The sequence below is a fragment of the Euleptes europaea genome, chromosome 8 (assembly GCF_029931775.1).
Source record: "Euleptes europaea isolate rEulEur1 chromosome 8, rEulEur1.hap1, whole genome shotgun sequence".
Taxonomy (NCBI): domain Eukaryota; kingdom Metazoa; phylum Chordata; class Lepidosauria; order Squamata; family Sphaerodactylidae; genus Euleptes; species Euleptes europaea.
In genome coordinates, this window is record NC_079319.1 from 43,786,135 (window position 1) to 43,813,557 (window position 27,423).

A 27,423-nucleotide genomic window follows, 5' to 3' on the forward strand; every position below is an offset into this window, starting at 1 on the left:
ATTCTGTATATCAGTTGCTAAAAATGATAAGGCTATTTGTGTTTAGATAAGAATCTGAGTTATGGGGGTTGGGCTTCTGTGTTAGCCACATATAGGGATTTTGGAACCATTGTTAAAATGGCAACTGTCAAAGCTTAAGGCCCAAATTGGAATGGATAACACGATTTTTCTTGTCTGTCTCACCAAAATATTTAAGTTCATTAACTGCAGAGTTCAGTTCATTAACTGCAGTGTTGCCATGTTAAACCCATAATGAGGCCTTTTGAATCATCTAAGGGAATTTCTTAGTAGATAAGGTTGTTAATTTGCATACGCCAACTTAAACTTTTCGGATATGAGGTGTCGTCTCCTCTGTCCAGTTTTAAGGATATGTTCAGTGCAATCCTATGGAAACTTCCTCCAGCCTAAACCCATTGACTTCAGTAGGCTTAGGCTGCAGTAACCCTACCTAAGATTGCACTGTTAGATGGTACAAGAAGCACTGACTGCTGAACTTTTCAGTTTTACAATGCTGATAAATTATTTTGAACCTAAACACCATAATAACTAAAAACTATTTATTTTATTTTCACGCTATTGGGTGAGAATTCTAAGTTGCCGTAGATACTTCTGATTTTACTTTTGATAGTAAACTATCTCATCAAGTGACTAAGTCAAATTATATGGCATGAATGTCTCTTCTTATAGATCTTTTAAAATCGTTTTAAGTATTATAGTAAACAAAATTTAAATGTGCTTAATTATAGCTGTTTTTAATCTACTTCAGAAAGAAAACTTAGTTGTGTGTGATTTTCCTGCATGAACGCATGGAAGATGTTCAGCCTTAGATGTTTTCATTGCGTCAGTTCTAACAGCTGTAGAGAAGTAAATGCTTTGTACAAAAGTAGTTCTCTTCAGCTGAACTTCTGTGGTGAAACTTCAAAAGATTTTCTGTGATGACAGCAAACTGTCGTAGGTAACTTTAGAAATAAACACACTAATGTAGAATAGGCCTGTTACAACTATTGGCCATAAAAGGCAGTTATGTTTCCAGTAACTATTCATATGTTAATCCCCAACATCTGATCCTCTCTTTCATGCCCTGCCTTGTCAGAACTTGTCAGAGGGTCTGCCTGTCTACTTAACACAGGATTCTTGAATAGTAGATGCCCATTTAGTCTGATCCACCAATGTACCCTCCTTTTTTAAAACCCTTGTGTGCACTGTTGCTTACATTGTGAGCATATAGCTTTCATAGACTGCAGCCTTCCTGATTTAAATACTAAATAACCATGGACAGTAGTGCAAATCTTTTAAGTATTTGTAAAATATAATTGGCAACCGACAACCTATTTGCATATATTTGTAATAGCCATTTCTGTAGATGAGGTTTTGTTTTGTGTGAGATTCCACAGGTTTCTAACTTATTACCCTGAATCTTCCCAAATTAAGTATTCTACTTATTACATCTTAGTGGCTTACATAATTCTTCTCTCCACCATTTTATCCTCACAATAATCCTGTGAGGTAGATTAGGCTGAAAGTGTGTGACTGTCCCAGGATCAGCCAACAAGCTTCCATGGCAATTTCAGGGCTGGGTCTCCCAGACCCCAGTTTTGACATTAACTACTATAGTAACTGCGTAATAGAGTGCTCTTGGGGTAGGAACTTGATCAAGAAACACATTTTAGCACATGAGTAATAATTGACAACTTTAAACACCTCAGGCCCTGTTTATGGTATTAAACAGATAGGAGCAATGGAAAGAGAAGATTATTAAAACTTGAAAGGATTGTTCTAAATTCTTTTAGTGCTTTTGGCCCTTACGCTACAGTGATATCATTTTTAATTCATTGTGATGCTCTTGTTTCTATGTTAGGTGGATGTTAGCTATATTGTGACTTCTGCAAATGAAAACTAAGATTAAAGTGCATTGAATGCAAGGTTAAAATCTGTTTACCCTCCTAGTTAGAAATGACCATACAATTTTAATATGGCTTTATGGGAAAAAATACACACAGTATGAATGCTCTGTGGCTTCTAACTAATGTCAGGGAAATAGAATGTTTGCAAGGTGCTAATGGGCACCCTGCTGCTTGATAAATGCCAAGCCTGAAATAGCAATGGCTTATATCCCCCCTAACCCCTGGGGCACATTGATTCTGTGACAGTAGGTTTGACTTACTGTGATGATAAATATGAATGTGCCTGCACAATGTAGAGAAAAAGTACATTAACAACTTGTTAAAATGCTCAGCAGATGATTCTTTCTATTCTTTACTGGATGGCTGCTTCCCTTAGCTTGCAATGAGTTACTTGTCCCAAATGGATAATGAGGACCCATCTTCAAGACTAATGCAACCCACCAGTGGGCTCAAATCTGTAGGAAGAACACTTTAGTTCTTACATGGCTGCTCTATCTAATTAACACATGCAACTTGGCAATATTCGTTCACTCCATAACACTGATGTGAAACTGCTTTTTCCCCGTTATATAGCTGAGAAGCTGAGATTGAGAATTGCTTCTTAAGATCACATAGTGAGTCCTTGTTTCAGAATAGACACAAGAACCAGTTTGCTCACATGTGTTTGTCAAATCCTGAATATTCGGTATCATGCTGTGTTCTTTGTTCAAATCCATATGAATTGAATTTGGTCTATTACCAAATACTTTAATGTTCCTAGCATGTGAGAAGAAGGGAGGAGTTGAATAACAGCCCCCTGTTCTGTGTTGCAAGATAAATCTCTGAAAATTCATTCCAAAAGCTTTTTGATGTGACATGGTAAGCTACAATGAAAAAATAAAATCAAACATCTCATTGAGCATATGCAATCTCAAGGGCTTATTTAAACTATCTTTTTGGGCTGGCAGTAGTATTGATATTAAGAACCCAAACAATAATTGAAATATTTAAAATAGTTGCTGAAGTACTAGTTTCAAGCAAAATTGAATCTTTTATCTACCATAATAGTCAAGTGCTTTGACCAAGTATTAATGGTTTTTTGTAAAGTCTCCATGTTTTGTTGATTTTTTCTTTTGTTTCACTTTATTAAGTGTATCTGTTCCACTAACACAACATGTATCTTCTGCATTATGAACAGCTTGATAAAAACAAAAAAGCAAAAAAATTGTGTTCCTGCACTTTCCTTCACACTCTGATTTCACACCTTTGGAATTCTGACCCGAATAATTATTTTAGTGCAATATCTGACTGTGTGAATGGTGCTTAAATTTGTCATGGAATGTAGACAATGTCAATAACTGGATTTTTATGAAGATATTTCATTGTGATTATATGAAAAAACAAGGAATAAGAAACTTCAAACATGGTTTGACATTTCTTTAATATGTATGCAATACTGTCTGCAGACCTGTTCTTTAAAGCTGTTGATTTAATTACACTTGATGTATTTGTACTTATGGAGTAACTTAGAACAAGAACTTGAAAAGGCACCAAGTCCTCCATATTCAGTGTGGAAAGTTTGAATTGTTCTGATCTATTTGGAATGCTAATTGTGGCCTACTTCAATCTTTTGCATTGAGAAGTAAATGTCTCCTTTTACTTCTTATTAATGTTTTCTATATGCTGAGTTCCTTAAGCATGTTTGGTTCTTTTTAGCTTTAGGGCTCCCTCTCTGCTTCGATAATTACATTAAGATGTTGGAGTTGGTGCTAGTTATGGCTGTGGTGATAACATATAATCTCACTTGAAGATTAATAGTAAACAAGACTTATTTTGTATTATCTTGGGCATTAGGGTATTTTTTTAAAGAAACAATTCACTTGTGGTATTCACTTGGTTAGAAGTTGTCAGTTTTTGAACACCAGTACTTCTTAATCTAAAGTTTTGGATTTCATTTACTGTTTTCTAAACCAATCCAAAACCTTAGCTGTGCCACCTAAAATTATTACATTCCACAGAGTAAGTGATCACTAAATGTTCATAGTTACTCCATCTACCTCTTCTCCCCTACTTTCCATTTCCTAAACTATTCCAGTGACGTAGTAGCAAGATTGCGAGAGAGGAATTCTAGCTTGCCTCAAATTTCAAACATAGAACTGTGTGCCTCTAATCTTTCTTGTTGGGTTTAAGTGGATATATAACTGGTATCATTTATAGAGAAAGATGATGGAACTTACAGTCATAGGTCATACACTTTGTTCCAGGTCTTCTCCCTTGCTGCTGTGTGATGACACAGCTCATTATTTTTGTAATGGGTTATGGAAAAAGAAAAAGAAAACATCTCTGACATGATGCATTGAATAATCAACTAAATTAGTGTGTATATGTATTTTCTCCCAGTGGAGAAGAGTCTTGGTTAATGTTTTTTGTTTTGTACTGCTCACATGAGAATATTAATAATAAGGTAGAACAGAAAAGCAACTTGTAGCCATCAGCCTGCAATCTATTTTAGACCTGGTTGTCCCTTGCAATTTGAGTCACTTTGTTCTGCGGATCTACTGAAACTGCTATTTTAGAAACAGCTTAATCTGAGATGAGATCTGGTACATGTGGATTTTATCTGGAACTAATGAAGAACTGTGTGTTTAAGAATGCATGGAGTGCATTGCTTTAATCTCCGTATAATGATACGATGCCCCTATACATTTAGGATTAGGTGCTAAGGTTTCTAAATCAGTGTGTCTACTTTCCAAGTAGTCTTGGTCTCTGACCTCTTTAGAATTTATCTGGAAAGGTTAATGTGTTCGGTTGTTGATAAAAGCTGTCTGCTGTTAAGGGTCTTTGCAATGACTTGTATCTAACCATGCAGTTCCAGGTTTTTTAGGTGAGTGGGCCTCAGAAACAGCAAGGTAGTGATCTACAATGGTTGGAATTGTTGGAGACTGCCACCCCCTCCTAAGAAAGCAGGACTTTGAAATATATGATTGGGTACAGACCAATGCAGATATATTTTGTGAGTTGGGCTGTGTGTTTAGGAAATTTACCATTTGCGGTTAAAACAAGGTAAATGCTTAATGCCCTCGGCCTAGCTGTATTGAGAAAGACATATTTTAATTCCTCTCGTATGTTGGTTAAAATGAAGCTATTTACACAGAATAATGGTAACTGCATCACCAACTCTGAACAATACTGCAAGTAAGGTTGAGTAATACAATCAGCTGATGAGAAGAGTTTATGTGTCTGTGTGTACCTTACTGAAGGCAAAGAATTCCCAGCTCCCTTCCCTTTTCAAAGTAAATCCTTTTGTTTGTCTGGAAATATTAACAATGCACTTTTTAAAATGCATCCTGGTAATAAAATAACACTTTACAGGAGGTATTATTCCGACCAGTGCCTTTCACCTGTTTATTTGAAAAATTGTTTACATTGCCTTGCTGACATTTAACGTTCAGCTCATGTCCAAGTAGGTGTGTGATTCACTGTAGGTTGAAGGCCAAATCCCATTGACTGTAATCACTAAGGCTCAATCTCTGAAGTTGGTTATGAATGCCAGAAGTGGGGAGAAAGATTACAGTTTAAGGAACACGTCCAATACCCCATTGAACATGCTGCACTTACATTTGTTGCGATATCTGCCCAAGTATTTTCTGATGACTTGAATATAGAGCACTCCCTTCTAACTCAGACATGGGGTTGAGAGTACAGTTAAAGGTGAATCTATGCACCAGTGTAAGCCTGATCCCAGCTGTTCTGTACCCTCACAGTGGATGTCAGCATGTAGTTTGAATGCTGAGTGATGAGGAGACAGCTCCCGTTATCACCAACAAACTTATTTTCTTTGTGATCATTCCCAAGTATGTTTTTTAAGCATGTGTGATTCCTTTGTGCTCCAAATTCTCTGCCACCAGATATCAAGTTGCAAATAGATAGTGGTTCTGGAAACTTCCATATTTAGAACATATTTGACCATTTGCCTGAGTTATTTTCAAGTAATGAACTCATAAATTCTAAATTCTGTGTTAGGAAATGATAGTCCAGAGTATCGTGTGTGTGTAAAGTACATTAATTTCTATGCTTCAGCAGACGTCTCAGAGACTGACTGAACCAAGTCCTTATAAACAGCAGAGTTCATAAACCGCGGGTAGGAGTCTCTGTGCATTAAAGTGTAAATCTGGAGTTGAGCATCATCAAAAGTATGTTTTGATGGTTCCAGCATATTCCGGTTGATAACTTCTCTTACTCTGGAGTCTAAGCTGACCTGTGAATAAAGAAAATATATGTTAGTGTACAATAACATTCCTTTCTGTCTTGCTGCAAAAGTGGAGATAGGTGGTTTGGTGGAATCGAATACATCTACATTTTGTTATTCGACCCATTCCAGCAGTTCTGGTTATATACAAAGCCTCTACCATTGAAACCTAAAATACATTATAATGTGTTTCTCCCTTGTTATCATCTTTTTGTCCTACACTTTGCTTTTTCACATGAGGAAGGAAAAGCTCCCCTTCCGTGGTTATATGGCAAAATAGTTTTAAATCAGACTTGTATAGATTGTGACTATCAAGCCAAGTGCAGCCCACCAGCTCTTTACGGCATGCAAACAGGAACAGATATGCCATCTATCTGGGAGCCAGGGAAACAATTGCAAAGTACTGCAGACATGCACAGGAAGGCAGTGATTTTCTTTTGGCAATAGCCAGTCTCACCTTGTGGGATGCTATTTTGAAGGATATTCTGCTCTTCTCATGGATTTTTTGGGGAGCACAGAGCTGCTGCTAGAAGGGTATGATCCTTCCCCCCTCCCCCCGCATGAGCAAAACCTCATGGGCACACTTTACATCTCAGGCTCTTGTTTTTGCTGTCTGCTTGTTTCAACAAAAATAGGAGGCTGTCTTGTGCCTAGCAAAGTACAGTACATGAGATGGGGATGTGTTGAACTTTGTGGATCTCGAGTTTGTAAAGAAACTATATTCCAAGTGGAGGAACAAGTGGGAAAAAATGGACACATTAGGAAACATTACAAGCATCGTTTCAATAGGCTTTCTGAGACCTCCCATTTCTTTAACCGTAAGAAGGATAAAAACCGCTCCATGTTGGGTAGTTTATAGTTGTTATTGTTGGTTTTTGAATTCTATTTAACACCCCATCCAACACAACAAATGAACCCATCTCAGGCTCAATCTGCACAGAATGAGGTGATAGAATAGGCTGTGTCACTTCAGAGAGAGCAGTTACATTTTATTACTTTCCCTTGTGAAAATTGCTTCATCTGAGAGAACTAATTCAGTCTTTTACATTTTTTCCACTTATAAGAAATCAATCATTAATTTGAACAAACTTTAAAATGTGTAATCCCTCACCTGCAGCCTAAAATAATACTGGCCATTTGCCCACCTCTGCACTCTCCCTCCGCAATCCAAGCAGACTGGGCCCTTGACTGCAACACTCAAGTTATCAAATATCATATTTGTTCTCCAGTGATACTTTGTCTCTTCTATCTAGACAAGTAGGGGCCCATGAAACTTGTGTGTGTGTGGGGGAATCCCATCTCTTCCCTCCCTTCTCACTGTTCAGCCCGACAGCAGCCAGATGGACCTCCGCTGGCGCAGCAGGGCCACTTTTTCCCCCTCTCCCTTTCTCTCAGCGGGTGGGCACACCAAGTCCCTTGCCAGGAGCCACCTTTCCCTCTCTTCCTCTTTCTAATGTCCCTCTCAGTTGGGGGGCGTGCTGAGGCCCCTGCCGGGAGCCACCTTTTTCTCTCTCCCCCACCCAGTCTCAGGCTGGCATGCCAAGGCTCCTGCTGGGAGCTGTCTTTCTCTCTCTCTCTTGGCTGGAGCTGCCACTGCCAGGCCTAGCACAGCTCTTGGACTGTGCTGTCACTGGCAACAGCCTGAGGTAAGTGCATTCTCTGTGGTTGCACAGAAAACACTTTCTTATTTGAGGGAGAATTTAAACCCCTCGTTTTTAAAAAAAAAACTGGATTTTTCTGCAGACACAGGGAGTTCCCTGGGTCTGCAGAAAAACCTGTTGGAGGAAGTGTGCCTCCGATCTACGGATTTAGCTGTCCGCAAGCAGGGGGCACATGTGGGAATTAGATATATAGTTTCCCCAGATGAAGTACTCAGAGCTTATTGCATGGCAGGGACTTTAAAGCACATCACTCTAAATCTTCTCTTCATAGGTTAAATGTTTTCATGTTTCTGTTAATGATGTACTGTGCTAATATTTTATTTTGGTTAATTCATTTCAATTACTTTTGAGAAGGGTTACAAACCTCTCTTGGAGAAAGGATAGAAATATAGTCTTCATATATTAGCCTTGCTTTCTCTTCAATTCTTTTTTTGTTGGATTCTCGCTTTAGTTCCTCACAGGCCATCCAGAAAAGCATATTTTCTTCACTGAATTCTGTTCGGAGGAACTCCCTGAAAGCATTTCTTCCTGCTGGTGTCCTCATTAACTTGTCAAATGATTGGCCCCAGTCATTAACATCTTCCAGAGTAGGTGTTGAGCTTGAGCAGGAGGAAGAATCATTATGAAGTTAAAATTTGAGATGTTGAGGGAATACCAAGAAACAATTTAAGATTAATCTTCCATCTGTACATGCTCAGAAATCCCCAGCCAGTAAGTGGTAAAATTCTTAACACTTGCAGTTACAAGTAAAATGATTATTATGCCAATAAAGGTTTTGAATTTGAATCTTCTACCTGTGGTGGTGCTTTCTATTGCAGAAAGAGCAAGGTAGGAATGATTTCATCCAGTTTCCCTACCTCCCTGCAGTCCCACAGGCTGCATGGCTTTTTACCCACATAGGATACATAACTGTTTGCATAAGCTTTTCAGAGATATTGGGGGGTGTTGCTTGGGAAAAGGCAAGAAAGAACTGTCAGGAAATGTCTTCTGCTGGTGCCTTGTTAGAGCTAACCCAATATATTAAGCTTTATTTTTTTTTAAAAAAAAAACTTCTGTATTGGTTAATTACCTTTCTTCGCAACTTGGAATGGCATCTGTTCTAAGTTCATGTGATGCTGCTCTTGTTCTCTCATCTTGATTCCTAACGGTAAGACTGCAAGGTAACAAACCAAGTCTGATCATATTGAAATAAATATATTTAACTCTCAGTGTGGCCAAATCTGTGGATACCAAAGCTAGAAACAGAAGTCAGAACAGACAATAATCTTTCTGCAAATATGAAAAAGTGCTGGGTTTGCAGAAAAATCTGAAATTAAAAAAAATGCATTGGGGGTTAACCCTCCATTAAAAAAATAGTAGTGCCTGTAGCTTTAAGAAACTAATGCCCTAAGTGGCCATTGCTGAGCAACCATAACAGTATTGCAGGCCTTCAGTGCTTGGTTTCTGTCAATAAAAGGCAAGGGGGCAAGGCCCTTTCCAGGCATGTTTTGGCCTTTGAGGGAGGACTCACTGGGTCCCATTGCCAGACAACTAGCTACCACCTGAGTTGCATGCCTTATCCGGGTCTGGCTGCTTGCTACTATTCAACAGCCACCACCCCCCATGAAAGCCAGTATGGTATAGTGGTTAGTCTTTCAGGTGCTAACTGCAAACATCACAGGGTTTTTGTGAGAATCAAATGGAGGACAGGAGAACAATAAATTGCTTTGGGCAGTTAAAAGGTGGGTTGGTTAGTGTGTAGGAAGGACAGAAGGAAGCAGGGAACTGTGAGGATATGGGAGTGTATGGGGGGGATAAAGAGGAAAATGAGGTGCCTCCTGCAAGTTCTTGTGGGTTTCCCACTGCACAGCTGGGCCCAGCCCAGTGGCCAGCACCATGCAAATTTTTCCCAGAGACAGGTTGCCAATGGGAAGGAAAAAGGAAAAGCTGGAGGAGGAGGAAAAGAGAAGGAAGCAGGAAAAGGGGAAAGGCTGTAGGGGCTTTCAGGGAAAGGAAAGATAAAATAGTGGGAGAGGGAAAATGAGATCCCCCCCCCCCCAGTCCTTGCAGGTCCCCACTTGTAATTAACTGTTTGGTGATGTCTTGAATCTACACTAACAAAGCATATACTGGTACATTCCTTTGGGTGTGTTTTTTTTTTGGGGGGGGGAGGGGGTGGCATGCCTAGGGTTGCCAGGTCCTCCCTCTCCATCAGTGGGAGGTTTTAGGGCTGAGGCTGGGGTGATCGCATGTGCAGCGTGATCACGTCATTTCCAGGTTTATCCCCAGAAGCACCGCATTGCCATGGCCACTTTAGCACTCAAAATCCAAATTTTTGGGGGGTTGAGTGCTAAAGCGGCTGCAGGTGGGTGGGTTGCCAGGTGGGTGGTTTTGGCGCTTCTGGGGGTAAACCCGAAAGTGACATGCTCGTGTTGCACATGATCCCCGCTCTGGAGCAGCTGGGTGGCTTGGCGGGCAATTGCCCACCGAAACCACCCACCTGGCAACCCTAGGCATGCCTCATGACTTGAAACCAACAAAAGAAAAAGGGGAACAAACAAACAACCCAAAATCTACTGTAAAGCCTAAGAGGTTGAGCTAAATACAACAAAAATAGAAAAAAAGAAATATTTATTTAGTGTGCACAGATTAATGATTAAAAACAAAGGGCCTGAAAAATATGCTTCATTAAAATAAATTTGAAGGGTTTCTGGTTGATGACAACGCATCCTACAAGAATTGTAAAGCCTGTACGAGGGTATATAAAACACTGCACTATTTGTACATTATTACTATATAAATGAAATAAAAGATCCATGGATAACAAGCTCTATGGATTATGGATAACAAGCTCTGCCTTTTTACAGAAGAGCAGACCTGTTCAGCAAAAATATCTGTACAATCATACCTCAGAGATATTGCAGGTTCCGTTCCAGACCATCGCAATAAAGCGAGTCACTTTAATTTTTTGGTTTCCCATTGCATATAAAAGTTATTTTTACACTACACTGTAGTCTATTAAGTGTGCAATAGCATTATGTCTAACAAGAACAACATACTGTAATAGCAACGAAAAAGTTTGAAATATTGCGAGAATTGCCAAAATGTGACACGAAGTGAGCACTTGCTGTTGGAAAAATGGCGCCGATAGACTTGCTCAAAAATGCAATATCAGTGAGGCACAATAAAGCAACACACAATAAAATGAGGTATGCCTTTTCTGCAAAATTGATATTGTCTGGGCTAAGCAAAATGCCATACAAAATGTCATATTCTGCAAATGGCAGCTGTGCCCACTTAATTTTAAAGTCACACAAGAAAAGCCATGCATTATAATTACAAAGAAAACCTTCATCCAACCTAAAATGCAGTTGGAAGTATGGGGCAGAAGTTGTGGCTCCAACCAACAAAAGCCCAGCTGGAGACTCCCCTCCCCTTTAATTTTTCAAAGAGCTTTGAATGCTGGAAATTCTATAGTTGCGGTGCTATTTTGGTTCTTATTCATAATTTTTTCCCTTTGCAATTCATGCAGGTTATTTGATGAAATACTTTCTATAAATAGGGATTATAAATAGAGCATTAAATTGCAGTTCGTTTCACATTTCTTGCTACTAGAAAAGTTATTCTGGGGAAGTAAGTGATTTTAGAGGTAACAAATGGCTGTTCAAAGCCTGCGCCCAGGCTCCTAAATGGAAGCAGTAATTTTGAGAATCATGCATATCGAGTAATTTTAGCACCCAATTGAGAAATTGTTTTTCCTGTCTCATGATACTTGTGAATCTAAAAAAGAAGCATTTAAAAGAACGTGAGAAAATTGCTTGTGAATTTCATATTGGATCTAAAGACTGTGAAAATGAAGTATCCATTATGTGAAAATGCATTATGTGTTTTTCTTTCCATTTTGTCCGAGGAGAAGTAAATAGATATGAGGAACCAGCTGCATTTTAAAACCCATGTTTAATAACGGTATTTGAAAGCTGTTAGTACTTGAACAGTGATCCTCACACACTGAAATGGTTATCTTGGCTACGTCAGGAGCTAACCGGAAAAATAACTTTCTTCCTGACTCATATACTGGTGTCTTAAATCCATCCACTTCAGGAAGCATCTAGTCTACATGCTGGAGAGAAGTTGTAATTTCTGCATGTTTTAAACTTGTGTGTGATAGGCATGTTTGCAGCCAGGGAAAGGCAGTACATTTCCAGGCATCTGGGGCAAAAGAAGGATTTTTCTAGTCTGAGGCATGCTCAATAGTATGCAGCTACTTGGGCAGTGGGGGAGGGGGTGTCACACAGTCCTTGTGGCTATTGAATGTAGATCTGCCTTCAAAAAATAATGAAGGTAGAGACTTTAGGCTGTGATTGATGAGTAATTTATTAGGACCAAATTAGATAAGATGAACAGCTATCTCCAGCTATTTTAAAAGGAAGATAAAAACCTGCACATGATCCTGATTTGGATTGAAGGGAGGGGAGTGCTCAACTCTTCCCTATGCATGGCTTCATTGATTGAAACCACCACTGGCAGCTGCTATTAGCCCTGGAAGAGGAAGAAGGCAGGCCCCTGCTCTCAGTCTCAGATCATATGCTCTTAGAATATTGTAAGGGCCCTTTGTGTTGTGTTGCCCAGCCAGTCATCAGTAGATGGAAATCAAGTGAATGGAGTAGACAATGATCTGTCCTGCACCAGAATAGGCAGACATTACTGGTGCAGCATGACTGACTTGTAACTGCAACAGTGGCTTTATTAATCCGGACCAGTGTGGACTGTTTCCCAGTCGGCCAGCCACTGACTGTCTGCAATAGGCAGGAGCAAGCAATGCCAAGCAGTCCCTGTGGTGGTATAAGTGCTGTTTGGCTTGTCTTGCTCCTGAGACAACTTAATGTCCCAATCTGCCCCTGAATCAAACCTTGGAGTTCAATAATGCTTGATCCTGTCCATATCGAAGACACAGTGATGAGAAGATACAGGGCTTTACGGACTAGTTCATCTATGCTAGGGAAATGAATTCTGTTCCTTGTTGAAATCTGACAGAAATAGCCCCAAATACGTGTCCGTATGCATCTCATTGCCCTGACCTAGATAGCCCAGGCTAGCCTGATCTCATCAGATCTCAGAAGCTAAGCAGGGTTGAACCTGGCAAGTATTTGGATGGGGAGACCTCCAAGGAATACCAGGGTTGTGACGCAGAGGCAGGCAATGGCAAATCACCTCTGAACATCTCTTGCCTTGAGTGTCCATAAGTCAGATGTTTGATGGCAAAAAAAATTCATTTTATATTATCCTGATAAAGGAATAGTGCTGAAAAGCTTTCCTTTAAAGGTGATTTCAGAATGTTAGCCAGATTATGCATGCATATAGCTAGCACTTCCCTGATCTGTCCTAAATTATTTGGTCTTGGTAACCAATACATATGCAAACAAAGCCTAAGTACCTAGAATTAAACTGAATATCACATCTTTCCTTGTTTATTTCCACCTTCCTCTGTACCTTTGCTTCCCTATATCACATTTTAAATCAGAATCCACTTGGGCTTGGATCTGTAAAGTGTGGTGCATCTTAAGGGTGCTATATAAATAAGTATAAACATTGGTTATAAGTATAAACAGTCCTTCTATTACCACTTCCTTTGAGCAACCTCATATTTTAGAATTTCTTTCATGTTTTTGGTTCCCAGTCAACTAAAGTTGTGTAAACCTTCCTCCTTCTGAATTATAATTTCAAAGATATTATAATTGGGTGATGATGTTCAGTGGTTATGGGGAGCAAACCTAGTGTGGATGTCATTCCATTTTTGCAATTCAGTGCAATGAACGATCATGTAGTTACCACCACCAAGACTGAACGAATGCAGAAAGTTAGCCAAGCAAGTGGTGCTGCATGATCAAGCAACACTTCAGTCTTTGTATTTGCTTGGCTGGTCGGTTAGCCTTTGTAATCTGAACTGTGGATAGAGCACCATGTGGACTTGTATTTATAGCTGGCTTTCTCCATGGATGAAGCAACCACAAAGTGAGACCTCAAACTATCTTGGCCACATGTACCTCTCAAATTTTGCCTGAAATGCTGAAAGATTTGCTGAACCGCTGTATTCTACACATCTTTGAGAATTATGAGCTACTTTCTATTGAGTCAAACTCTTGGCCAGTAAGCCAGTACTCTCTAACAGGTGCAGAATCCAACATATTTCTACTTCCCAAGATTTTAGGGAAAATGCTGGGGATTGAACTGGACCTTACATGCAAAGCACCTGCTCTGCTACTGAACTATCTTCTCGAAATGAGTACACGAAAAAGGCACTCAAAGTATACGGCTAACCTGATAGGGTGTGTTGTAGCAGAGAAATGCATCGTATCTGAATGTTCCTTTTTCTATTTTTAAATTTTGATTCTATTTAAATCCTGTTTCATCTATTATTTCATTCTTTTTCACCTTGAGACCTATAAAAGGAAGCTATACAAAGGCTGCATCTTCTTCCCGCTGTAAATACTTTGTCTGGTTACCCCAAGGGGTGCATGTTTACGTTCCCATGGTGACTAGCTGTGGTGTCCCCCTGGAGCTTTGAATGTGACTCAAAGGCATACCAAGAGCAGCTGCAACAGCAGCACCAACAGAAGCAGCAGGCATTGGAACCTCGGTTTCCTTCAACAGGCTGTGCCTGTGTGGAGCTCGGTGTCTCCTGGGCCGCAGATGACTGCCGCTTCCGCATCTCCATCCGTTCTGATCCCATGGGCTGCAAGAGGAAAATTAGGAAGGAAGTTAGTCTGTGGGGAAAAAAGCAAGACAGGCTGTGAGTTTCTTCCACAGTCTTGGCATTCAATGGCTTTTCTAGGTGGAATTAGTTCTGAGCAAGCAGAATTCTGGCTGCTGAATTTGTATTCCTAATTGGATGAGGAAGGCCTTTGCTCTTATGTCCTGTATGATTGTATTATTGATCTGAACTTACGAAGGGCTTTATACTCACTTGTATTCAAAAAGCTCTACAACAGAATTCTTGACACAGCAGGGGAAATACGAAGCATGTCCAATATACCTGTGAGGCTTCACATCTCTGACGGCATCTCCTGCCCAAGCAATTGAACTGGGCAAGACGGCAAACGACCAGAGAGCGGGCACTTCCTGCTGGCCAGAGGTTTTTCTGAACACTGCAGCCAGAAACATGCCGCTGTGAGCATCCTACTTCCCATGCAGAGTTTGAAGTAAGAAGGGAGTGGGAAGCCGACAGTAGGAGGAGGCAGGACAAACAGTCTGCCAGCTGAGACAACATAAGGAATGGCTTTTCTGGAATGGGATTGTCTCATGAGATTTTCTGTGACTCCAGAGACATAGACAACAAAAGTTCCTGCATTTTGCAACTGGGGAAGGACCTTCCCTTCCATTCACTTCTGAAGTTATGTGCTAAATAAGATGTTTGGAAAGGGGGATAAAGCAATTATTCACAGGAATTTTTGTTGTGGGCAGAAAGTGTAGCTCCTGAATTTCAAACTAGTGGGAGACAGGATGATCCCTGACACCTGTGAAGTGCGGGGGCAGATGGTGTATTGAAAGTACATCTGTCCCCTTTTTTTTAAAAAAAAGTGTGGCTCCCAGCCCTTTGCGTCGATTCATATGACATTTCCCAACACAATCATGATTTATTTTCATACTTCCATGCAAGTTCAGAGTTACCACCACTGTGTAACCTACCCAAGAAATCCCTCGGAGAGTGCAGTGTTTTGAAAATGGGATCAAAATTGCATATCTCGGGATCTCTAGCAATATCAGGGAGGACGTGGTAGAACACACCCTTAAATGGATCACTTAAAATGCAATGGCATTGAAAGCAAATATGGTGTAGTGGTCAAAGTATCCAATTAAAGAGATGCATGTTCAAATCCCCACCCTGTCATGAAAGCTCACTGGGTGCCCTAAGGCCAGTAATGCTCAACCTGATGGGGAAGTTGTAAGGATGAAATGGAGGAGGTGAGAAGAATGTTGTACATTGCTTTAAACCCCCACTGGTGGGAGACGTTACTCCAGTCTTTAGAAATCTATCGCTGCGTGGTGCAGCTGGTTCGGCCACAAAATAGCCCTCACACCAACAAGTCAACCAGGTATGTATTTACCATAAAGTCATATGCTATCAAACACATTCCCTGCATAGTCCAAATATTACACATTTATCTCATTGCATTGTTTCCATGAATATTCCCCTCTCTTCTCAATTCTGTGGCATGGTAGATTTATTGATTCTGTTTATAAGATTAATGTGTTCCCCCCCCCCTGTTTTTTTACCATGTTATTTGTAGTTCATAAGATGAGCTTTTTAAAAATAAAAAAGGGAAGAACTTCTGCCATTCTGCAGTGGAGTGGAATCTGCTGCTTACCACACAGGGTACAATGAAATATTCAAACAGTTAAATATTTTCCCCAAAATAATAGCTAAATATCTCTTTTTATCAACTGACATAGCTACTCTCATTGTTTTATAGTTATGTTGCAAGTAAACATATTATTCTTCCTGAAATGTCTGAACTGTTTACTGGATAGGGTTGCCAGGTCCCTCTTTGCCACAAGTGGGAGGTTTTTGAGGTGGAGCTTGGTGAGGGCGGGGAGGGTCTTCAATACCGTAGAGCCCAATTGCCAAAGTGGCCTGCTGAAGGTCCTAAGAATTATTTTAGCAGTCACTACTAGCCCCTCTCACAAACTGAAAATCCCCAAGATTTTCTAGAGAGAAGGGACAACTGCAGGATCAGTTTCCATTTGTGCTGTATACTTGCCTTACCTTAGGCTGCATTTGTATGGTCAGACACTTTCTGATAAGTGATTCTGATTTTTCAAAAAACAACACAGGTGTTAAGAATTACAGCTCAGAAGGTTTCTGTTGGCTTTCTCCTTGCTGGAGATGCCCCTCTTTGTTTGGAGAGCCCTCTCTGAATGACAGTGTGCACCAGGCCTGCCAAAGCTGAAAAGGGCTGACAAGATGATTGGGCCCAGTCTTTCCGTTCAATGGCTGCTTTGGCTCTTGCACCGAGCGAGCGCTATAATAAAGCAGATGGCATATTGTTGTCTTGTGCATGATTCCAACTTACTTTTTGTTCTGAAATTAAGCAGATTTGATCTTGAGGGGCCAGGCCAGGAGAACACGTTGGGAGAGAGAGAAAGGAGGAGGAAGCGGGCTTTAATTACATCGCCCCCTTTTTCTGTCGTGGAGAATCATAATTCCCATACTTCCCTAGCTATTGTTGTTTGGATTTTGTCTTTTTATGTTTTTAACAAAGGTTCTGTACTTTTAACAGCTGCAGAGCGAGAAGAGATTCAACATTTCTCCCCATCGTGGACAAGCTGTCCTGAATGAAATCACAAGTTTTGAGTTCTAGAGTTGCCAGCCTCCAGGTGGTGGCTGGAGATCTCCCAGAATTACAACTGATCTCCAGTCTAAAGAGATCATTTTCCTTGGAGAAAATGTCTGCTTCAGAAGGTAGACCCTATGGCATTAAACTCTGATGAGGTCTCTTCGTTCCCCAAGCCCTCCCCTCCTCAGGTGTTACCCCAGTAGACAGTCTCCATTTTTAGATGGGGGAATTAGCATTCTGGAGATTACATTTAGTGAGGGAGGGGGTTACAGGATCTTTATACCAATTTTTACAGTGATAAGTCTTCTTGGAAAACTCTTAAAGAAGTGTTGTTTCTAAGTTTTATGGTTTTATTAAGAATAATAGTTGAAACACACACACACAGCAACAAAATCACACACCCAAAGCACGCAAGAGCCTAAGATATAAAAATGGAAGAGGGGGTGGACACAAGGATATGAGGATTTAGGGTGATATTTACCAATCCAGAAGAATGTGCCGTCCAAATGAAACAGCACTGAGCGGCAGAGAAATGGGCCAGTGTCTCTTGGAAGAAAAAGAGCCTTACATGGACATAAGGGGTGGATGTCTCAGATCCAAGAAAAAACGTGCATGTTTGAATGGTGAAAAGGCCGCTACTTATAGCAAAAATGAGCCCTGCGGCTGGTTTCAGTGGGGAGGGTGGGCTAGAAATATAATAATAATGATGATGTAACTGGAAAAACAATGGACTTTGCCAGGGACAAAAGGTTTAATTGCTTCTCCAGTGGCTGAGATTTTAAACTATGAAAAGGACATGAGGTAATAGCAACATGGAAGAATATCTTAGTTTGCCTGATTAATTACCGGCAATGACTTCAACATAGATTTTCAGATGTGTGAAGATGTCTGGAGGTTTTCCCAGGAAGGGAGGCGTGGACAGGAGATGTATTCGCTTAATCTATTCTACATGCTAGATGAGGTAGAAGGATGATTCAGATAAGCAAAAGAACTAGTCAGAGTTTGCTGAATAGTTCCTGGATTGCTGATGAGATTAAGGTGCTGGCTATCAGTTCCAGGTGTCTGCTTGGAGTGCTTCATGAGAGCCAGCATGGTGTCATGGTTAAGAGTGGTGGTTTGGAGCGGTGGACTCTGATCTGGAGAACCGGGTTTGATTCCCCACTCCTCCACATGAGTGGCGGAGGCTAATCTGGTGAACTGGATTTGTTTCCCCACTCCTACACATGAAGCCATCTGGGTGACTTTGGGCAAGTCACTCTCTCAGCCCCACCTACCTCACAGGGTGTCTGTTGTGGGGAGGGGAAGGGAAGGTGATTGTAACCTGGTTTGGGTCTCCCTTAAGTAGTAGAGAAAGTTGGCATATAAAAACCAACTCTTCTTCTTCATTAAGGATGTGAGGGAGGCTCATTTACTCCCTATTGTTTCCAGCTGTTCCACCTCAAGGTCAGAGGAATGCAAACAACCCATCTCTGCCTGACAGCTGCCAAAGTTTGCACAGGTCACCAAGATGGAGTCCAGAGCCCCGGAATCTTTTGTTCACCTTGGCATGGGAGTGCCTTGCTTTTCCTGGCAGCTTTGGTCGCACATGCCCTCATGGCATACCAGGGTGCTGGGCCACATAGGGGGCCAACACGGGCTTCACCCACAAAATCTCCAGGAATTTTCCAGACACAGAGCTAACAACCCTACCTGCCTTTTTGAAATGGCAAAGTGGAACATGCGGTATCTATGAGCAAATCCAACTCGCTAGTAGATGCACCATTCTGCAGCATGTTTAATTCCAAGTAAGTGCCTCCTTAACAGGCGAGTACTGCTTAGAGAATCTGTCCGCATTCAGCCCAGCATTTCTGTTGAATCTGCACATGTTCCTCCTTGTCTCTCTTGCATCTCAGTGCTTCTGTGCTTGTCTTTGTATGAAAGTCGTGCGCACACAACTGAGCACAAAGAATGTAGAGGTGCAGCAGCAAAGGGGTGAAGAAATCCAAATGAAACCAGAATTAACAATGCAGTGGAACAGCTTTGGTGTGGGTGTACAGTACTAGTATGTTTGCCAGTCTTTCTCCTCACTCATTTTCAAACTATGGGACCACACACAGTCAAATTGCCTCTAGAGCCAGAAGATCTTGGCACGTCCATCCCTCTGTAATCAACATGTAAGCCAACAAGCTATATCACTTCTGAACAACACCACTAATTCCTGAAGTGAACTCTTAAGAAATTAAAATGGCTTAGACACAAGTCTCTTGCATGTACATGCCCATGTTGTTACTGTAGGAGGCTAGAAAGCCAAAGTGAATTAAATAAATATAGTGGCGTTTTCCCACCTAATGTTAAAGGGTTTCAGTTTTGTCATTTGTGAGCAGACAATGCTGGCTGAATTTAGTAAAAATTCCTGGGCTTGCTGGAGATAGTAGAGCCAGTGTAGTGTTACGGTTAAGAGCGGCAGACTCTAATCTGGAGAACTGTCCTTGATTCTCCACTCCTCCACATGAAGCCTGCTGGGTGACCTTGGGCCAGTCACAGTCCTCTTATAACTCTCAGCCCCAACTCCCTCACAAGATGCCTGTTGGGATGGGGAAAGGGAAGGGGGTTATAAGCTGCTTTGAGACTCCTTACTGTAGAGAAAAGCAGGGAAAAAGCCCAAGTCGTCTTCCTCTTTTTGAGTGTTCATTGCATGTGTATTTAATCTGTGTTTAGGTCACTTTCACAGCTGTACAGCTGTTCATATCGAGCAAAAAAATATGCAGAATCTGGATCTTTGATTGTTCAAGGTCACCAAAATGGAGCCAGGGGGTGGAACGTGCTTTCAGGCATTCACATCAACACTAGTTCCTGCATATTTTGCCAATGTGTATATGAACACACAACAGTTTTGATTCAGTGATCTTTTGGTAGAAGGCACTGATGGGTGTGGATCTTCCTCTTATGCTCCTCCCCTGAGCAGTCATGTCCAACCTAGGGGAAGTTGTGGGACCTGTATGGGGTTAGAACCATGTGTGTTTGCAATAGGGTTGCCAGCTCCAGGGTGACAAATACCTGGAGATTTGGGGGGTGGAGCTTGAGGAGGGACTTCAAGGCCATAGAGTCCAATTGCCAAAGCTGCTATATTATCCAAGGGAACTGATCTCTATTGGCTGGAGATCAGTGTAACAGTGGGAGATCTCCAGCCACCACCTGGAGGTTGGCAACACTAGTTTGGGAGGCTGCAATAGGGAGGGGAAAGGGGCAGCTCTGCTGGGGGAAGAGGAAGAAGGGGGCAATTTTGCCTCCTTCCCCCTCCCCTCTGAAGCCTCCTCCACACAGCTGTTAGCCCCTGCAGATCCCACAATCCCAAGAGCTGGAAAGAGCTGCTGCGCAAAAGAACACAGGCAGGGTCTATGATCCTCGTGCCCACAGATCCAACCCAACATATGTACACCCTGGTCTGAGATGTTTTTATTTGGGCTGATCAAGGTTTAAGCTGATGAATTTAGGATGGTACACCTTAGCTAAGGAATTATCTTGTTCAGATTTCAGGCAGGTAGGAAAATGTGTTCTCATTTTATAGAGAATGAAGATTTCTAATTTGCAAAGCAGGCAAAAATGCAGGTGGGCAGAAAGAATATATGAGGACAGTTTTTAAAACACGAGTCCCTTGCTTATGTCTAAAGCAGGTGGCAGGAAGTATATTTTTAAACCAAAACAGAGAGTGGGGCAAGGGAAGCCAAGTCTTTCCCATGTATATTCTTGCAGCATTCTGATGTATGAAGCATTTTGATCTAGCCCAGCACTGAGTGCAGAGAAAAATGCTGGGGGGGAGATGCTGAAAGAGGTGGAATACAGCAAAGTAATGAATAAGCAGAGTTAGATCCTCTTGCTCATGAACTGTTCAGTTTAACGGTACCCTGCCCACTGCTTTCCTAAATTATGACTGAGACGCTGCCTGTCTTCTTTCTTGAGGAGGGTACTGGGGAAAGATTTTCACCTCCCCCCCACCACACACACACAATTGTCCTTCCTACAGCTACGTTTAAGGAACTTTTAAGATGTGGAGAGATATCTACTGCAGTCTCATTGCTGATCTCTTCTCTTTCTTCTGTTTTGCCCCCTGGCCTATTGGTATCACTCTGTCCCCTGACTGCAGTCCACACGCTTTCAAATGTAAGGCAGACTCTGCCTGGCATTTGTCTGTGCACATGGCTGCAGGTCTATATACCAGTATGTTCAAGCAAAACATTTGCCTAGCACTCACAGCACCAAAGAGTACAGGATTTTATGTATTTTTAAATATTTATACTCCACCTATTCACAGCAAACTGAAGCCAGCAAGCAAACAGGAACTATTCTGCTTATTACAGAATTAAATGAATCTTTCTGCCCATGTCAGAAAATCAGTAATGTGATTCGTTAGTATAATTGACACTTTGGAATGACAGACCTATCAGTGCAATCTTGGGTGGGAAGATGGCAGCTCTGATAACTGGTGAATGTTCCTGTAAGCTTGTCACCTGCACGTTCAATTTTTTTCTGATTTTAAAAAAATGTAAACGAAATTGCCAAGTGCCAGAATAGCTCTGACATCTGAATAGATCTGAATCCTTTACAATATTGCCAGCTTTTGTTAATTTTCAAGTCAGGATTAGTTACGATGATATTATAGAATGAGGACTTTGCAGTTACCAAGGTTGGTTAATAATAATACCCAGATGCTTATCCCTACAAATTGGAAAAAAAAAAAAAAGGACATTGCATTGCCAGCATTTGAAACGATGTAATGATTAAAACGAGGGATGTGCTTAATGGTTTTGCTGGATTAGGACCTGAGCATGTAGCTCTCGTTCATTTAATCATAAGATTGGAATGGATTTAGAGGGTGATCCAGTTTGACCTCTTAATATGGCAGACTTAAATCATATTACATGAAGGCTCGTTCTGTTCTCTTTTTTACTTGTTCAGCTGCTCTCTGATTTTCAGACATCCCTTCTAAATGTGCTGCTTTGTACCTTGGTAATAAAAAGCCCAACCTAAAAAGTCTGTCCTACTGTTATACATGAACAGGTTGAATTCCTTAAATACATCTGTGACTAAAGAGTGGGAAAGTATGAACTTATTAAATGTGGAGCAGTCGGTTTCGAGGCACCCTTCTGCTTCTGTTCCCAGAAGTGGTCAGGGCACCTGAAAGATGACTGAATGATATTCCTACTCCCCCCCCCAACACACACACACACACACACACACACACACACACACAGACAAGAAAGATGCACAGTTCCGAAGGATGGATCTTCATGCTGGGCACCCAATCCTTCAGTGCCACTTAAAATATTTCTCAGTGGGCCCATGTGAAAAACAATCTTAAATACACTTGCGTAAGGTTCTGAATCAATTGATAACCATGCACAGAGACTGATTTACAATCTGACAAACTTCATGCAGCATTTCAGTCAAAAGAGTAGATCAGCCAACCAATTTGAAAATATTATTTGTGGTGGTAAAGCCCTCCTCTTCATTTGGTATTCAGTACAAATATGGAGATCTTATTTAAAAGTTAGTGATCATGGGCTAGGATTTGGGAGACCCGGATTCAAATCCCTACTATGCCATAGAAGCTTACTGGGTGAACTTGGGCCAGTCAAATTCTCTCAGCCTAACCTACCTCACAGGGTTGTTGTGAGGATACAATGCAGGAGAGGAGAATGATGTAAGCCACTTTAGGTCCCCATTGAGGAGAAAGGCGGGATATAAATGAAGTAAATAAATAAATGACTACCCCGTACCCCCCTTAAAAAAACAGCAGCTCTAAAGAGCTCCATTCCTCCCCAAACATGAAAGCATTGCTTTACATTTCAAAAGCCATTCTTAAAACTGAAACACTCACCCACACAGTTACGGGGAGCAGTGCATAGCCCTTCCCACTAATAATCTAAAGCCTGCATGTACACCAAAATGATCTGACAGCGTGAAGGAGCTTTACACAGGGACAATTACTTGTTCCAAGTGTGCTGCTTTGTGAGGTTGGCTAATGTCGACATTGTGACCCTACAAGTTCTGAATTTCCCTGGGACTGTGCATATGTTAATGTTTTCAAGGTCATGGTATAGAACTTTTTTAAAAAAAAGCCCTGAGCTTAAACTAATATGCAAGAAAATCTTTTTCTTGTTGGTCAAATTGGCTTCTGTGCCAATAATTGGCTTGGAACAAAATATTCTCCCTCAACTGGATTTACATATTTTTAGAGTGGAATGGGGAGACTAACTTGTGTGTGTAAAGTGCCACCAAGTCGCAGCCGACTTATGATGACCCCAGCAAGGAGTTTTCAAGGCAAGTAAGAAGCAGAAGTGGTTTGCCATTGCCTACCTCTTCAGAGCCTTCCTTGGTAGTTTCCCTTCCAAGTACTGATCCTGCATAGCTTCCTAGATCTGATGAGATCCGGGTATACCATCCCACCTTCCTTCCAGAGGAACTTATGGATGGGTTAATAACCTTGCAGTTTTACAACCCAAGGGGACAGTGGTGTCCAGGAGGCAGTTGCAGAAGCCTCTGCCAACTCCTGTGAAAGCAGAATCTAATGAGCATCCTACAACATCCAGCTTTAGTATGAATGGGCTGCTCCCTAAAAGCCAGATGGAGTGTAGTATGCAGTGATTTACCTCACCATTGCATTCTGACAGCTGGTACTGCTTGTTGGAGTTATGTGGCACTGTATAAGACAGTGACTCATATAGTATTGTATTAAGAGTTGAGATCTGACTCAGATCAAATAGAGTTAGCAACCAACTGACATTGTTTTACTGGGGAAGTTGATTTGCATCAGGGTGATTCATCGTGGACCCGTGTATTAATCACTGATTCATACACCGTTCCCTTTGGGTGTGACTGTTAGGATCTTCATGTTACTCTAGAATCTGACAACTGCATTAGAATACCACAGGTGCATCCATAGCTATATGGGGAATGTATAACCTGCTTACTTTCCAGACAAGCACACTCAAGGAAAGAGGCAGAAGTAACTTCCCAAAACCCAGTGGAGCAGCTGGTATAGATTTGCTGTGATATCCACAGCAAATCCGACATTACAAGCAATTCTGCAAAGAGGTTAGTACTGCATACTGGTCTATTCTCTGATAATCTTTGTGTAGATAACGTTGAAGGGTATTTATTTTATTCTTCATTTCCGCAAGTGCCACTACCCAGAAAGTATTATTTTGCAAAGCTCTCACATTTGGTCAACTGGAAGTCTAGAATTTGAGAGGAAGACTCCTGTGACGTGTACCTTAAGAAGCAAACTTCTTCAAAAGGTCCAGTGGCCCCCCATTTGAGACATGTAAAATCATTAGTTTCCACATGAAAAAGCTGATTAAGATTAAAACAGATAAGCTCATCCTGTTTAGATAGCAGGATAGCGTTAAAGAGTACTTCACTGTCAATAGTAGTAGTGGAACAACGTATATAATGTTTTCCAGATGCAGGTTAGGGATACAATCCAGCCAAACTTAAATTCTTAAAATCTCAGTGATTTGGGAGCATGCTTAACTCTTCCACTGAAATCAACAGGATTTGAAAGTGCTTAACTTTCAACTTCCCTGACCTGAATAGCCTAGGCTAGCCCACTGTCGTCACATCTTGGAAGCTAACCATGCTCGGCCCTACTTGGATGGGAGACAATCAAGGAAGTCCAGAGTTGCTGCGCAGAGTCTGGCAATGATGAACCACCTCTGAACCTCTCTGTCCTTAAAAACCCAAAGAGGTCACCCTAAGTCAGCTGTGACTTGACAACAGAATTGCTGCACAGAGTCCGGCAATGATGAACCACCTCTGAACCTCTCTGTCCTTGAAAACCCGAAGAGGTCACCCTAAGTCAGCTGTGACTTGACAACAAAAATAAATAAACCTTTATGACTATGTTCCAGGCTATTGTACTATACAAAAGAGACTTAAAAAAATACAGGATCCCAATTGCATACAATCTTAGCTGGCCTATCCAGTTTCTGGTATGTCTTATGTGCATGATTATATTTGACAGAACATCCTAATTCAGCTGGTAGGACTTCAGCCGTCTAGCCAGTCTGCCAGCCTGACTCCCCCACATCCACCAGGCACCACCCTTTTTACCGTGATCAGCTGCCTCTGCTACCCCAAAATTCATGTCATGAATCAGAAGAAACAGCCTGATCACCTAAGTAATGAGGAAGGGACAGAAAAATGCAGCAACTTCAAAACATACAACGTTACATTGGCATTTCTTCAGTTGTTGTGGCTATGGAGGGTAGCCAGCCAGAACTTGCTGGTTGAGACACCCACCTCAGATTCTACCCATATTAATATATAATCGGAAGTCCTCTGCATATCTCTCCAGTCATAATGCATTCAAACAACTCTTTTATTCTGAGCTATCTCTTATAAAAGCACTGGGTTAGACTTTTGTCCTGGCTTGTTTCGTGCTAATGATATGGTGTTCTAGGGCCATTTTACCGTATCTTATACTTGTTTAGTGAATGATCGATTTTAGGTGCAGGAGGCATAGCCACAAGAAAATTAAATACAAGAAAGTCCCACCGATGTCAGTCTTTCAGTTTCAATTGATATTCAAAATAATCCTATTCATACAGGACTATTCCACACATTACATGGCAGCAAATTCAAGTTTGCCACCAAGTATACACTCAACAATGGAATGTGCTTTCAGCTCTCCGTGTTCAATAATGTGTCCTTTTAATCTGTTTTGTGCATTGTTTTTATTTTACCAATGGCTTGCTATGCTGATTTGGTGTCCTTTCAACCTGTTGCTGTATTGTAAGCTACCTTGAGTGTAAGGAGATAAGGCGGGACAGGAATATTTGAAATATATGAATAAAACATGTCTTTGATCCATGAAGCTGAATAATATGGGTGCCACCACTGTCTTTACATTTCAGATGAACACAAAAGCAGCAACAAAATCGTTAAGCATCCACTGCAACCTTAATTCAACTGTTTGACTGCAAACAAGGTATCAATGTGTGATTTCTCCTGTGAGGATGTACATTTGAATGTTCATCCATCCCCAGTTAAAGATATACATGCTTATTTTTTTTTTTTTTTTTTTTTTTTGGACAATGAGCATGCCCTGTTAAGAGAAGTCCACTGGTTCCATTGGCAGCTGAACACTCTGTTTTTTAAGAAGTCATTTGGCATTTAAAAAACCATGGGGTTGTTTTGTATCGGGCTGTAGAATTTGAATTTAAGCTGCTTTTTATATTGCCAATGTTTTAAATTCTATCCTGCTGGGTTTACTGTTGCTTTTTTTGTGGTTGTGTTTTGTGCTGGTTTTTTGCGGAGGGATTTTGGGGTGGGGGTATTGTTTTAATTTCTGTTGGAAGCCACCCAAGCAACCCTTTAGACGTGGGTATGTAGAAATATTTAAAATAAACAAACAGCTGCATCAGGGTACTGTTGTATGAATTAGCCGATAGTTTACTTGGCTTTGACTATTATATCAGTGGTGTTAGAATTTATGTGTTTTTAAATAAATAGGGCAGATTATACACAATAAATTGCCTCTGGATTAAATTGCAGCCATTTCTACTTGCATGTTTAAAGTCACTGAACATCTGCTTTTAGCAGCTGTCTCTAATTTTCATTCAATTTCAGAGGCTGCTTCTGCACAGAGATGATTCCCTGTTGTTGCTTCTGTAAGGAAGCCAAGGTGAAGCAAAATCTCCATGTGGAAACTGCCACAATCACCTTTATTAATAAAAACCAGATTAGACAACCTGGCGTAGGAATTTTGGAGGATGAAGGGGGGGGGATGAACTCAAGGAAACTTACTTTGAGTTTTTGTGGAGGTCAGACTCTGAAAATCCTTACCCTCTCTGACATGGTTGCTTGTGCTTTGCTATGCTGTGATTCATTCTAAAAAACAACTTATGTCAAAATCAAACAGGGTGTTTGGGATTGGATATGTAAGACAGCAGAATACAATTGAGAATGGGCCAGAATGTTTTTTCTTTTCTTTTCTAGGGCTGCCACAAGGAGATGCTATCAGTAGCAGGGTTTTTTGGAAAACAATACTAAGCAGATTTGGAATTGTTTTCAAAATTACTGCTACTAGTAGCATCTTCTTCATGTCTTGGCTAGGGGATTCCAGTAGTCATCCTACCTTTTGGTGACGTCTAAGCATTAACTGAAATTGACGTGTACGGAAGAGAGGCTTGCCTTGTATATTGTAAAGATGGGGAGCTGTAACACTTTACACTTTCCAGTTAGGTTCCCTGTCAGTCAGGGTTGAGTAACGCAGGATCAAGACTGAGGGTAATCTGGGGTTTTTTCCCTTGCAGCTGTAACAACATCACATAATC

General features: G+C 41.1%; 1 protein-coding gene across 1 annotated transcript in view; it reads right to left on the reverse strand.

Moving 5' to 3' along the window:
- Positions 1–5,915: 5,915 nt before the first annotated feature.
- Positions 5,916–27,423, reverse strand: part of RGS20 (regulator of G protein signaling 20) — a 44,553-nt gene continuing 23,045 nt past the window's right edge. The window contains exons 3-6 of the mRNA XM_056853985.1: positions 14,357–14,505; positions 8,863–8,946; positions 8,158–8,392; positions 5,916–6,141 (exon numbers count right to left, since the gene is read on the reverse strand). Coding sequence (XP_056709963.1) covers positions 5,953–6,141; positions 8,158–8,392; positions 8,863–8,946; positions 14,357–14,505 — 657 coding nt within the window. The 3' untranslated portion in view covers positions 5,916–5,952. The remainder of the gene's footprint in view (positions 6,142–8,157; positions 8,393–8,862; positions 8,947–14,356; positions 14,506–27,423) is intronic.